This window comes from Pan paniscus, chromosome 8 (assembly GCF_029289425.2).
Source record: "Pan paniscus chromosome 8, NHGRI_mPanPan1-v2.0_pri, whole genome shotgun sequence".
Taxonomy (NCBI): Eukaryota; Metazoa; Chordata; class Mammalia; order Primates; family Hominidae; genus Pan; species Pan paniscus.
Genome location: NC_073257.2, coordinates 39854782 through 39868849, shown reverse-complemented (window position 1 = coordinate 39868849; position 14068 = coordinate 39854782). Strand labels below are relative to the sequence as shown.

The window sequence follows — 14068 nt, the reverse complement described above, 5'->3', positions numbered from 1 at the left end:
CACGATTTGCAGAGCTTTTTGAATTTGTAATTTTATGTCATAGACCAATGCGAAGTTTTTGGCCATTAAATATTTTTCTCTGTTCTAAATGCAGAGTCTTAGAAGCAAGACGTACTTTTCAATTCATATCTTTCTACATTATAGGAATTATATTTCACAATAAACATATTTATTTCTTTAGAGATGGAGTTTCGCTCTTGTTGCCCAGGCTGAAGTGCAATGGTACAATCTCAGCTCACCTCAACCCCCACCTCCCAGGTTCAAGCGATTCTTCTGCCTCAGCTTACCCAGCAGCTGGGATTACACCCGTGCGTCACCATGCCCAGCTAATTTTGTATTTTTAGTAGAGACAGGGTTTCTCCATGTTGGTAAGGCTGGTATTGAACTCCCGACCTCAGGTGATCTGCCCTCCTGGGCCACCCAAAGTGCTGAGATTACAGGCATGAGCCACCGCGCCCGGCCCAATAAACATATTTAGAAAGTAACTGTAGGTGCTACTACTGTGCCACAGTTGCAAAACTAACTGAATACAACAATAATACGTTACTATAGTATTTAATATCATGATTTCTGTTTTCATTAATTATCATTAATTATCAATAATTTCAATAATTATAGGTAACAAATATTCAACACAAATCATTCAATAAAAATTCATTAAATGCAGATTCAGAAATTTTTAAAAACAAATATACACAAAATAGTGTTCCATTTGTGATTTCTTTCCTTCTATGGTGTTGTCTGAACCTTTTGTAATTTCAAACATTCTATTGGAGGAGGGCATATGGGGGACTGAAAGATAAGAAAGAACAAATAAAATATAAAAAAAAGTATGAACTTATTTAGGTATTGATTTTTTAAGTCCCTGATTATTAGAGTTTATAGACAGGTATGATTCTAAGAGTTTTATGTAAGTAGTATGTTTATACTTTCTTCTAAAGCACACGTTTTTATAGTTTTTTGAAAATTGGTAAAACTAGACTGATGTCTCTAGGCCACTATGCCTGTTGACATTATGTACCACTTATTAGGAAACCTGTATAAAGTACAGTTTGTATGTACATAACATTTAAGAAAGTATTGCAAAGTTAACATACCCTATCGGCCGGGTGCGGTGGCTCACGCCTGTAATCCCAGCACTGTGGGAGGCCGAGGCGGGCTGATGCTGAGGCGGGCTGATCACGGGGCTGGCGGATCACAAGGTCAGGAGATTGAGACCATCCTGGCTAATACGGTGAAACCCCGTCTCTACTAAAAATACAAAAAATTAGCCAGGCGTGGTCGTGGGCGCCTGTAGTCCCACCTACTCGGGAGGCTGAGGCAGGAGAATGGCGTGAACCCAGGAGACGGAGCTTGCAGTGAGCCTAGATCACATCCCAGCCTGGGTGACAGAGCCAGACTCCGTCTCCAAAAAAATTAAATTAAATTAAATTAAATTAAATTAAATTAAAAAAAAAAAGATACCCTATCAGGCCAGGCGTGGTGGCTCACACCTGTAATCCCAGCACTTTGGGAGATCGAGGCAGGCCCTGAGATCAGGAATTCAAGACCAGCCTGGCCAACATGGTGAAACCCCACCTCTACTAAAAATACAAAAATTAGCTGAGTGTAGTGGCGAGTTCCTGTAATCCCAGCTACTCGGAAGGTTGAGGCAGGAAAATCGCTTGAACTCGGGAGGCGGAGGTTGCAGTCAGCTGAGATTGCGCCATTGTACTCCAGCCTGGGTGACAAGAGCCAGACTCCAACTCAAAAAAAAAAAAAAAGATATCCTATCAAATGGTAATTGTGTTGGACAACATCCAGTATGCTGTTATCCCTTGAAACTAAGTTGATATTAATTGAAGCAGAAGTTTGTTATAATGGATTATAAATATTTTTGTAATAACTACTTTTAAACCATTTGATTTGCTCTGAATCATTATGCAAAGAGCAAGATCTTGGAGTTTTTTATTCCTTGTTTCTCAATCCTTATTTAAGGCCTGAAATAGTAATGAATCCTATGGCATCTATGTTTGGTATGACCTTAACCTTTTAAAATTAAAATTCTTAGCTAATATTTCAAATACATATGAAGTACATCATGTGTGAGCACCTTGAGGACAGAAATCTTACTTGAGTGTCTTACACACAGACTACACTCAATAAATGTTCTCGGTTTTTGTATTTTTAATATCATTCACCTAAGCCAATAAACATATTTGGTTGACTTACTGAAGATATTTTGAGATTAGACTTTTGATGTTTTAAATTTAGATTTGTGTTATTTAAATAAGTGACCATTTTAAACTGTGGTTTCTCCATTTTTTTCCCTCTGCTTTATAAAGGATTGTATCATTAAAACACTATCTATTAGGTACTCCTAAATGTGCATATATTATACAGATAATTATTATAGTGATTTGAGAATTAATTATGCACTCTCGGCCAAACCTGAAACACTAGTTCTCAGTTTATCTCTGTGGTAATTTCCACAGCACAGCCTTTTTTTTTTTTTTTTTTTGAGACCAAGTCTTGCTCAGCTGCCCAGGCTGTAGTGCAGTGGTGTGATCTTGGCTCACTGCAACCACCGTCTTCCAGGTTCAAGCAATTCTGTCTCAGCCTCCTGAGTAGCTGGGATTACATGCACCCACCGTCATGCCCGGCTAATTCTTGTATTTTAGTAGAGACGGAGTTTCATCATGTTGGCCAGGCTGGTCTTAAACTCCTGACCTCCGGTGATCCGCCTGCCTCGGCCTCCCAAAGTGCTAGGATTACAGGTGTGAGCCACTGTGCCCGGCCCACAGCTCTTATAAACTGCTAGCTTATGCAATTTACAAATTTTTAAAAATATCTTGTTACAATTGTTATTTTAAAAATTTTGTTATAAGGGTAATATACACTGATGTTTAAAACTTTTTTAAAAACACATCAGTGAAAAGGAAAATAATTTGTATACTTACTATTCAGAGATAGTCTTTAAACATTTTATGTTTATCTTTCTACTGTACTTTTTATGTATATAAATATTTTGCCAAAAGGTATCATATTACATATGTTGTTTTTAAACTTATTTTTCTAACTTTATAGTAGATCATGGAACTTATACCATTATTTATATTTTTCTACAATATAACTTTTTAGGGCTACAGTTATAAATTGTCCTGTTATATTTATATATCATAATTATTTAAACAGCTATTATAAAAATTAACATTCCAATTTTTCAGTTATTGAGAATACTGCAACTTATAGCACTTGCTTATACAATTTGATTTTTTTTTTTTTTTTTTGAGACAGGGTCTTTCTCTGTCACCGAGGCTGTAGTGCAGTGGTGTAATCACAGCTCACTGCATCTTTGACCTCCCCAGGCTCAGGAGATCCTCTCTGCTTAGGCTCCTGAGTAGCTGGGACTACAGGGTGTGCCATCACACCCAGCTAATTTTTGTTTTTATTTGTAGAGACAGGGTTTTGCTATGTTGCCCAGGCTGGCCTTGAACTCCTGGGGTCAGGTGATCTGCCCACCTCAGCCTCACAAAGTGCTGGGATTACAGACATGAGCCACCACAACTGGCCAATTTAAAAATTTTAAACATGAGAAAAATTATAGATATGCTAGAAACATATATGAAGAATTATCCTCAAATTGATGTCTCCAAAATTACAGAGGTAGGAAGTGAGAAATCTATTTTATCTTAGATTAATTCTTTTTCTACCATAGTGTATACTCTTTGGCTTTAGCCCCAAATTCCTTATCTACTGAGAATTTGAAATTTGGTAGAGTATACATATATCTTTTTCACTTACACTAGTCAGTTTTGATTTGTCATAAGCTTTGAATAAAAGTACCTTATTACGATTGCTTAATAATAGTTATTCTATATTTTAGTATGTTTTTAAAGAGACATTTGCAGGTTATTTTGGTTATATCTACAGCATGTCTATTCATGTATTCTTTTATTTATTGAACCATCTTAGGCATTGCTATTAAAGTTTAAAATCTCAGAGTGTTTTGAAATCAAAGAAGCAAGCAACTAACAGAACCATAACTTTTGTTTCTATAAGCTAGAAATAAATCATTATCTAAAGTATTAATGCAATATAAAATCACTATTAGTATAGCTAAGCTAATTTATAACCTGAGATTATCAGTTGTATTCCCCAGGTGATTTGTATTTAATGTGTGTTTCCAACAGGTTCATTCCAGCCAACAAATGAAATGATGCTTAAATTTTATAGCTTCTATAAGCAGGCAACTGAAGGACCCTGTAAACTTTCAAGGCCTGGATTTTGGGATCCTATTGGAAGATATAAATGGTAATTTTTTGTGTAGAGCTATGCAAGAATTTAAATTTTAATGACATAATTATCATATGGCTATTACTTAAGTGGTTATATATTATTCTGTGCAGAAAGTGTCCTAGGTATTGGGTACAATTTTTATCCTCCAGGTTTTCTTTTTTGTTTGTTTGTTTTTGAGATGGAGTCTCACTCTGTTGCCCAGGCTGGAGTGCAGTGGCAGGATCTCGGCTCACTGCAGCCTCTGCCTCCTGGGTTCAAGTGATTCTCCTGCCTCATCTTCCTGAGTAGGTGGGATTACAGGTACGCGCCACCACGCCCAGCTAATTTTTGTATTTTTAGTAGAGACAGGATTTCACTATGTTGGCCAGGCTGGTCTTGAACTGCTGGGTTCAGGTGGTCCGCCCACCTCGGCCTCCCGAAGTGCTGGGATTACAGGCGTGAGCCACCATGCCCAGCCTTCCCAGGTGCTCTTAGTACGATTTTACACAAATAGGAAAATCTTGGGGAGGAGAGGAAAACAGTAAAACCAAAAGGGATAGGTGCATCAAAGATAAAGAAGCATTATCAGTTAATCTTTACTTTCATGGAGTTTTTCCCTTTTTTTTTTTTTTTTTTAAGGCAAGAGCAACTCCCAACCTAAGTTAAATAAACAAACTTTTAACTGCCTCTTTTGCCTGCAAGAAAAATAATGGCTTTTCCTTGTTTGTACTGAGCCTTGAAGATAATAAATAACTAGGAATATGACTCAGGTACTGCCATGCTAACTTTTTATCTAAGCCGTCACTTCTGACCTACTGTAATTGAATAGAAATTTGATTTTTTATATACTTAAAAGAATCCTAAACTAAAAAGTATACTTAAATGAATTATAAACTATAAACTAAAAGAATTATAGATACAGGTACCTGTACTCATCCGTGCTGTTTTCCCAGTCGACTAACAGTTGATACTCTAATACAATTGAAGCCTTCACAAATGTCTGAGAAAAGTCAATTTTAGACTGTACGTTATGAACAGAATGTGCTAATTGGTGAAGCATGTTTTATTTATTTATTTATTTTTGAGATGGAGTTTCACTCTTGTTGCCCAGGCTGGAGTGCAATGGCGTGACCTCAGCTCACCGCAACCTCTGCCTCCCAGGTTCAAGCGATTCTCCTACCTCAGCCTCCTGAGTAGCTAGGATTACAGGCATGCGCCACCACGCCTAGCTAATTTTGTATTTTTAGTAGAGACAGGGTTTCTCCATGTTGGTCAGGCTGGTCTTGAACTCCCGACATCAGGTGATCTGCCCGCCTCGGCCTCCCAAAGTGGTGGGATTATAGGCGTGAGCCACCACCCCCTCCCGCCCCGGTGGTGAAGCATGTTTTAAAACCCACGCCTTTTTTTTGGACACAGGGTCTCACTCCCATCACTCAGGCTGGAGTGTAGTGGCACCATCATGGCTCACTGCAACCTCTGCCTCCTGGGCTCAAACAATTCTCCCACCTCAGCCTCCCTAGTAGCTGGGACCACATGCTTGTGCCACCACACCCAGCTAATTTTTTAAATTTTTTCCTAGACAGGGTTTGCATGTGTTGCCCAGGCTGGTCTCAAATTCCTGGTCTCAAGTGATCCACCTGCCTTGGCTGGGATTACAGGTGTGAACCACCATGCCACACCAGTTTTTTTTTTTTTTTTTTCTTCAGACGGAGTCTCACTCTGTCGCCCAGGCTGGAGTGCAGTGGTGCGATCTTGGCTTACTGAATCTCCGCCTCCCAAGTTCAAGCAATTCTCCTGCCTCAGCCTCACGAGTAGCTGGGATTACAGGCGCGTGCCACCACGCCTGGCTAATTTTTGTGTCTTTAGTAAAGACAGAATTTCACCATGTTGGCCAGGCTAGTCTCGAACTCCTGACCTAAAGTGATCCGCCCGCTCAGCCTCTCAAAGTGCTGAGATTACAGGTGTAAGCCACTGTGCCCTGCCCATTTTTGTTTGTTTGTTTGTTTTTTCCCCACACATTGTGATGCTCAGTTTCTTCACCCTGAACTGGAAGTGCCATAAGCTTGTTTTAAGATTCCTTAGTTCTCTACTTTCCTTTAAGATCTTTATGAATTGTCACAAAATAACAGGTTAAATGAAATAGTAATATGTTATTATTTCATATAACTTAATTTTAGTAGTATTAAATATTAACTAATATAATTTGATTTGCCCATTTTAAGAAGATTTAATTATTTGCTTCATGTTTTTCCCCTAGAATTGACCTTTGGTGGAGTTAAACTCCTTTGGGGAAAAACATATAAAAATGGAGGTTTACATGTCAGGCAAAAATTTGAAAGAACTATTATTATTTAGGGGTTTAAAAATTTCCTGTCTCTCACATTTTCAGTATCCTAGAAGTGAGAAACCATTTCCATTTTTAGTTCAAATGTACAAGTTAGGCTCTTATTTAAATTAATAGAACCTGTTAACCAAAATGTCTGTTCATTTAAAACATGGCTGGCTGGGCGCAGTGGCTCATCCCTGTAATCCCAGCACTTTGGGAGGTCAAAACGGTGGATCACATGAGGTTAGGAGTTCGAGACCAACCTGGCCAACATGGTGAAACTCCATCTCTACTAAAATACAAAAATTATCTGGGTGTTGGGGTGCATGCCTGTAATCCCAGCTACTCAGGAGGCTGAGGCAGGAGAATCTCTTGAACCCAGGAAGTGGAGGTTGCAGTGAGCCAAGACCACACCACTGCACTCCAGCCTGGGCAACAGAGCGAGACTCTGTCTCAGAAAAAAAAAAACAAAAAAAACCCATGCCTGAGTGTTACAGCTCTTTTAGAATTTTTCTAGCAGGCTTTCCGGTCTTTACCGGAAAGCCTATTGAGAAATTTATATTAAAAAGAAAAAGAAAAAATAAAACATGCCTGTGACAATTAATGTAGTCTTCTACACTTGATCTTAGCCAAAACCTGAGAAGCAATAATGTAGTCTTCTAAAATGTATATTTCTGTTACTGTTCTTTGTAATAATATAAAAACTTTGAAGGGTTCTTATCAAATATTTATGAATGGTCTGTAGTCTCTGGTACATTACTACATAGATGGGTTATATATTTATTTGTTTTAAATACTATTTAATTTGCTAGTTTATTTGCTGTGATAATTTGCTTCATGGTAGCACATTTAAGACAATCCTGTTATGGCTTTAAGTAGAACCTGTTTTAATTAGTAACCCTATAGCATCAACTATAAATTGTATTCTGAGCAATTAAAATCAGATGTCTCTTCGTCATTTTGTGGATACTTTCATTTCTAGGGATGCTTGGAGTTCACTGGGTGATATGACCAAAGAGGAAGCCATGATTGCATATGTTGAAGAAATGAAAAAGGTAGGGAAAATAATTCACAGTTAAAATGAAAATTCAGAGCAGCTCTAATTTAATTTGGTTATCAGACAAATTAGCTGCTTTGCTTTAAGGAGATTGTAGTATGTTATACAATAGAATCTAGATTATTGGATTTGTTAGGACTTTTCTGCTTCATTAAAGTTCATCTTAAAATAAGTGTTTTTTCCCTAAGATATATCACACTGTGATGATGTGATGTTTTATTTTGTTTTTGTTTTGAGATGGAGTCTTTCTCTGTAGCCCAGGCTGGAGTGCAGTGGCATGACATTGGCTCACTGCAATCTCCGCCTTCCAAATTCAAGCAATTCTCCTGCCACAGCCTCCCGAGTAGCTGGGACTACAGGTGCACACCACTACACCCAGCTAATTTTTGTATTTTTAGCAGAGATGTTGTTTTTCCATGTTGGCCAGGCTGGTCTTGAACTTCTGACCTCAAGTGATCCACCCGCCTCAGCCTCCCAAAGTGCTGGGATTACAGGAATGAGCCACTGCGCCTAGCCTGTTTTTTGGTTTTTAATCTCCCCTATCTTTCTCTATAGTCAACTTCTGGAGAAAGTGTAGAAATAATAATCTTTGAAAATATTGAAATCCCTTACTCAGGAGTCTAGGAAGTAGCTGGACTCTCTTGAAAGTATTTCTGCTTTGGAACTTTTTACTTAGTTCAACAATGTTCTCATGCAAGTTTTCACTCGTAAATTGAGGTAGGTATTCTCATCACTGGACTGTTGTAAGAAGTCACATTTTTCTGTGAGTACATAGATCCTTCAGAAGCAGAATAAGATAAGGAAGTTTTCAGGTTCTCTGCTAACTAGTAAGGAGGGGCATTCATTATTAACTAGCTCTTTTAAGTGTGTCAAAGGCATTCTTTTGAGGAGCAAGTATATGAAGAAATCATGAATTTTAAAGATGATCATAGAGTCTTTTTTTTTTTTTTTGAGATGGAGTCTCACTCTGTTACCCGGGCTGGAGTGCAGTGGCATGATCTTGGCTGACTGCAACCTTCACCTCCTGGGTTCAAGAGATTCTCCTGCCTCAGCCTCCCAAGTAGCTAGGATTACAGGCGCGCACCACTACACCTGGCTAATTTTTGTATTTTTAGTGCAGACGGGATTTCACGATGTTGGCCAGGCTGGTCTCAAATTCTGGACCTCAGGTGATCCACCTGCCTTGGCCTCCCAAAGTTCTGGGATTACGGGCGTTAGCCACCATGCCCGGCAGAGACTTTTTTATAAAGAATCATTTTTATGTTAGACATGGATCAGAGGTTGTGAAATCTAAGTTTGATAATTTTAAATAAATTATCTTTGAACATAAAGAAAATCTGTAAAAAGGAATAGTTTTTTGCCACATGATTTGATGGTATTAATCTCTGTAGTAATTTTTATTTGTTGTTACTAGATTTAGACTTGTTTTTTTTTTCTTTTTAAATTTCTTCTACATTGCTCATAGTCATGCCCTTTATTGCATTCTTGCAGTTTTTATTTGGTAGACTTTGTAACCAAGGGCAGAGTTTCGTTCTTTTGGCTATTAACTATGTCAATAACACAATAACAAATAGGCCTTTCAAAAGCAGAGAACGAAAGGTAATCTAAAGCCTTTTGGTTTCATAACTATTTCTCTCTCTTTTTTTTTTTTTTACCTTAAATTTCTTTATAATTTTTAGGACATACTTCTATAACATAAAGTTGAATTGACACATTAAGTAAAATTTACTCATTTGTCCTATTCAATTGTGTTAATTAATGGTATAGCCACATTTTAAAGTTGGAGGACGATGAGGCAATGTGTATTCTGCCTTTTTCCCTAAGAAAGATTAAAACTATATTGCTGCTGAAATACCTATAACTCCTTTAATTAAAATAATTTACTCTTTTCATTCACACTTTAAAAATTTCATTGCGTATTGTGAATATGACAAAGTTTACAGTGCAATTTTAGAGGTAAACCTAAAAATATCAAGATATCCATAAATTGAAAATTTGATTACTCTTTTGAATTATTTTTAGAGTTTAGCTTTATGACTATCAGTTAATAAAATTGCGTGTTTCTAAATAATGTTGTGGGATAGTACATTATCCCAAAGATTTGATTATTGAATTTGGGACTTATTCTAATTTCAATAATTTACTAATTGAAGCACTTGTTAAATTACCTCCTTAAATATAGTTTTTGTCATTATTCTTTTTTTTTTGAGACAGGATCTGGTTCTGTTGTCCAGGTTGGAGTGCAGTGGTGCGTGCCTCAGCCTCCCGAGTAGCTGGGATTACAGGGGCATGCCGTCACGCCCAGCTAATTTTTAGTATTTTTAGTAGAGATGGGGGTTTCACCATGTTGGCCAGGCTGGTCTCGAACTCCTGACCTCAGGTGATACACTCACCTCGGCCTTGCAAAGTGCTGGGATTACAGGCATGAGCCACCGTGTGCCTGGCCTGTCACTGTCATTATTCTTTATAGTATAAATCTCATTTTGTGTCTTTGCAGTCAGAGGTTTCAGCAATCTTATTAATTTAACTATATTTTATAATGATGTTTTGTAGAAAGTGACTTTTCATAATTTATAAGTTGTCCCATGAAATATCACTGAGAAAGTTGATTGAATAAAAAATTCTTTTAACGCTGGCTGTGGTGGCTCAGGCCTGTAATCCCAGCACTTTCCGAAGCCGAGGCGGGCGGATCACCTGAGGTCAGGAGTTTGAGACCAGCCTGGCCAACATGGCGAAACCCCGTCTCTACTAAGAATACAAAAAAATTAGCCTGGCGTAATGGCATACGCCTGTAATCCCAGCTACTTGGGAGGCTGAGGCAGGAAAATCGCTTGAACCCGGGAGGCAGAGGTTGCAGTGAGCCGAGATTGCGCCGCTGCACTCCAGCCTGGGTAACAGGGCAATAATCTGTCTAAAAAAAAAACATATATATATATATATATATATATATATATATACATAATAGGATTATGTTTTATAGAAAATTGCTTTTCATAATTGATAAAGTGTCCCATAAAATGTCACTGAAAAACTTAATGGAATAAAACATTATTTTAATATAATGTAATAGGATTTTAGCTTTGAGGGAAAGTAATGTGGTTTGAGGAGTGGGAGAAATGCATGTTTCATTCAATAAGGTTTATTTATAGAAGTATAAAATTCTTTTTTTTTTGAGACAGAGTCTCGCACTGTCGCCTGGGCTAGAGTGTAACGGCGCCATCTTGGCTCACTGCAGCGTCCGCCTCCTCGGTTCACACCATTCTCCTGCCTCAGCCTCCCGAGTAGCTGGGATTACAGGCGCAAACCACCACGTCTGGCTAATTTTTTGTATTTTTAGTAGAGACGGGGTTTCAAACTATGTTGGCCAGACTGATCTCAAACTCCTGACCTCGTGATCTTCCCACTTCGGCCTCCCAAAGTGCTGGGATTATAGGCATGAGCCACCACGCCCGGCCAAAATTCTATTTTTTTTTTTGTACAAATTTAGGCTCTCTTCTGGGGATTTCCAGAATATTCAGCTAACATTTGAATAATGTGCCTTATGTCTGTTGAATTTAAAAAGAGATGGGTGTACTAAACCCTGGCTACACATTAAAATCACTAGGGGATCTTGTGAAAAAATAGAAATGCCCCAGGATGACCCCAGACTAATTATTTCAGGATTTCTAAGAGATTGGGATAATCACTGTAATAGAGGGAGGATTAGAGGATGGTCTCATTAAAGATGGAATCTCGGCCGGGCGCGGTGGCTCATGCCTGTAATCCCAGCACTTTGGGAGGCTGAGACAGGCGGATCACCTGAGGTAAGGAGTTGGAGACCAGCCTGGACAACATGGTGAAACTCCATCTCTACTAAAATACAAAAATTTAGCTGGGCGTGGTGGCGGGCGCTTGTAATCTCAGCTACTAGAGGGGCTGAGACAGAAGAATCACTTGAATTAAGGAGGCGGAGGTTGCAGGGAGCCGAGATCACACCATTGCACTCCAGCCTGAGCAACAGAGCGAGACTCTGTCTCAGAAAATAAATAAATAAATAAAGATGGAACCTGAAAGTTGCCATGGCAGAGGGTCTAGTCCATAGCTCAACAACTCTAGACCACCAACTCTCTCTGAGTACTGAGGGTTGGCTTTTGTTTCAAGGTTTCACTCATAGTAAACATCTTTTGCAGATTGAGGGAAAAAACAAATGCCAGTTTCTTAAGTTAAAGTGAGTGATAGGCTTCTAGTGATCAGCATACTCAGAATTGATATCTAGGTCACTCTTCAAAAGGTTAGAAGCTCTTGGGAGACTGAGTTAGTGATTCCATTGAACAGAGAGTAGAGCATTAGGATTTGGATGGCTTTAAGAGATGTGGTAATTTTGGACCAAAAAAGCCTGAGGAATTTAGTCTTCGCTTTCTTAAGAGTATATCTACACCTTTCCAGTATATTTTCATCATGTAGAAATGATGTCTCTCACTGAGGAAAAGTGCTGGACAGACCTAGAAAAATTATGGGGCTTTGGATGCCTCTTTTCTGGTGTCCATGCAGCTTACCAGATATTTCTGTCAAAACATTCTTCATTTGGTTGGGTTATAATATATTAAATTAGCTTAGTTAACTTATAACTTTAGACCAGGGGTGGCCAATCTTTTGGCTTCCCTGAGCCACACTGGAAGAAGAATTATTTTAGGCCACACATAAAATACACTGATACTAACGATAGTTGGTGAACTAAAAAAAAAAAAAAAAAAAAAAAAAAAAAAAAAAAAAATCTCAAAAAAAATCAGAATGTTTTAAGAAAGTTTACGAATTTGGGCCAGGCGCAGTGGCTCACACTAGTAATCCCAGCTAGTAATCCCAGCACTTTGGGAGGCCGAGGTGGGTGGATCTCTTGAGGTCAGGAGTTCCACACCAGCCTGGGTAACATGGTGAAACCCCGTCTCTACTAAAAATACAAAAAAGTTAGCTGATCATGGTGGTGCATGCCTATAGTCTCAGCTACTCGGGAAGCTGATATAGGAGAATTGCTTGAACCCCAGAGGCAGAGGCTGCACTCCAGCCTGTGCGACAGAGTGAGACGCTGTCACAAAAAAATTTAAAAAAAAATAAAAAAAAAAAAGAAGTTTACGAATTTGTGTTGGGTATTTAAAGCCGTCTTGGGCCACATGCTGCCCGAGGACTGCAGATTGGACAAGCTTGGTTTAGATAACATCTTCTCTGAGGGTAGGTAGTAGTTACCTAGACTGAGATTTGCCTGTGTCTGCTTGTGTGTGTGTGTGTGTGTGTGTGTGTGTAGTCTGTATCTCATGTGTGTACATGTGCACCATTTCTTGTATTTCAATATTGGTGTCAGGGAGATAATTTTGCAAATGGCTGGGGATCATTCTTGGTTTGTGTATGTTTAAAGTTGCTTCCTCAGAGAATAACCTCTTCAAAAGGGTGGAGGCAAGGGCTGAAAAACTTCCTATTGGGTACTGTGTTTACTGTATGGGTGACTGGATCAATAGAAGCCCAAACTTCAGCATCACACAGTATACCCTTGTAACAAACCTGCACATGTACCCTCTGAATCTAAAAGAAAAAGAAAAAACAAAGAGAGTAACTTCATCAATTTTGGATGTGTCTTGTTTTGGCTACTGTGTCTTCACTATATTAACTACTGAAATTCTGGTTTGTTGAGAGAATGAATACTCAGTTAATATTTGCTTAGTGCCAATGGATATTCCTTTTATTTCGTTCTGACACTTCAGTCCACAGTTTACTCTTTTACCCTATGGGGCATGAGAAACCCAAATGCTGAATTTAGTAGCCTTAAAAATAAGGACAAAGTTAAGAAAGAGATCTTTTAATAAGCCTTGAGAAGTAGAGGTGTTGCTTGGTGGTCAGGATGTGGTATGCAATTGGCTTACTAGATTCTGCTAACTGAAGTCTTTATATTACGGCAGTGTGGGATAGTGTAAAGGGTGCTGATTTATGTTTGAATTATTTCTCTGCCATTTATTAGTTGTGACTTGGTCATATTAAACATTTCTCTTGGTTTGAATCTGATTTATCTCAGAATTATTATTATAATTCAAATATATTACAACTCAGATATTTATAATAAACAATAAAACATTCCTCCACATGGCCCTAGCCTCATAACAAATGTTTCCTTTAGCAAAAAGAAATTTTGTGATTAAAGCATTCCTTTCACAGTACATTCAGAGGAGCAGCAATCAGATAATTTACTACAAGCTGTAAAATTAAATTATAATCACTAGAACCAGTTATTGTTAACATAGTTCATTCTGTGTAATCTCTCTCAACAACCTCCTCCTACACATACAACACAGTGGGGAATGGTGTTGATGAGCATGTAATCCTATCAGAGTTGCTGACTACCATAGACCACTAATGATCCATCTTGTATTTGGTTTAGAAATAAAAGCATGTTGTTTGAACAA

At 38.3% G+C, this 14068-nt stretch overlaps 1 protein-coding gene and 1 non-coding gene across 18 annotated transcripts in view; both read left to right on the top strand.

Moving 5' to 3' along the window:
- The window catches only part of ACBD5 (acyl-CoA binding domain containing 5), a 46925-nt gene that overhangs the window by 2842 nt on the left and 30015 nt on the right, over window positions 1–14068 (top strand). For 16 of the 17 annotated variants that reach the window (XM_034930180.2, XM_055092531.1, XM_003821425.3 and 13 more), the window contains 2 exons: window positions 4173–4293; window positions 7566–7638. In XM_034930180.2, the coding sequence (XP_034786071.1) occupies window positions 4173–4293; window positions 7566–7638 (194 nt within the window). The remainder of the gene's footprint in view (window positions 1–4172; window positions 4294–7565; window positions 7639–14068) is intronic. The other variant, XM_055092532.1, reaches the window with a different exon arrangement.
- On the top strand, window positions 7070–7131 carry LOC112441063 (U7 small nuclear RNA). The gene has a single exon (XR_003029044.1). It is a non-coding gene; the product is annotated as a U7 small nuclear RNA (small nuclear RNA).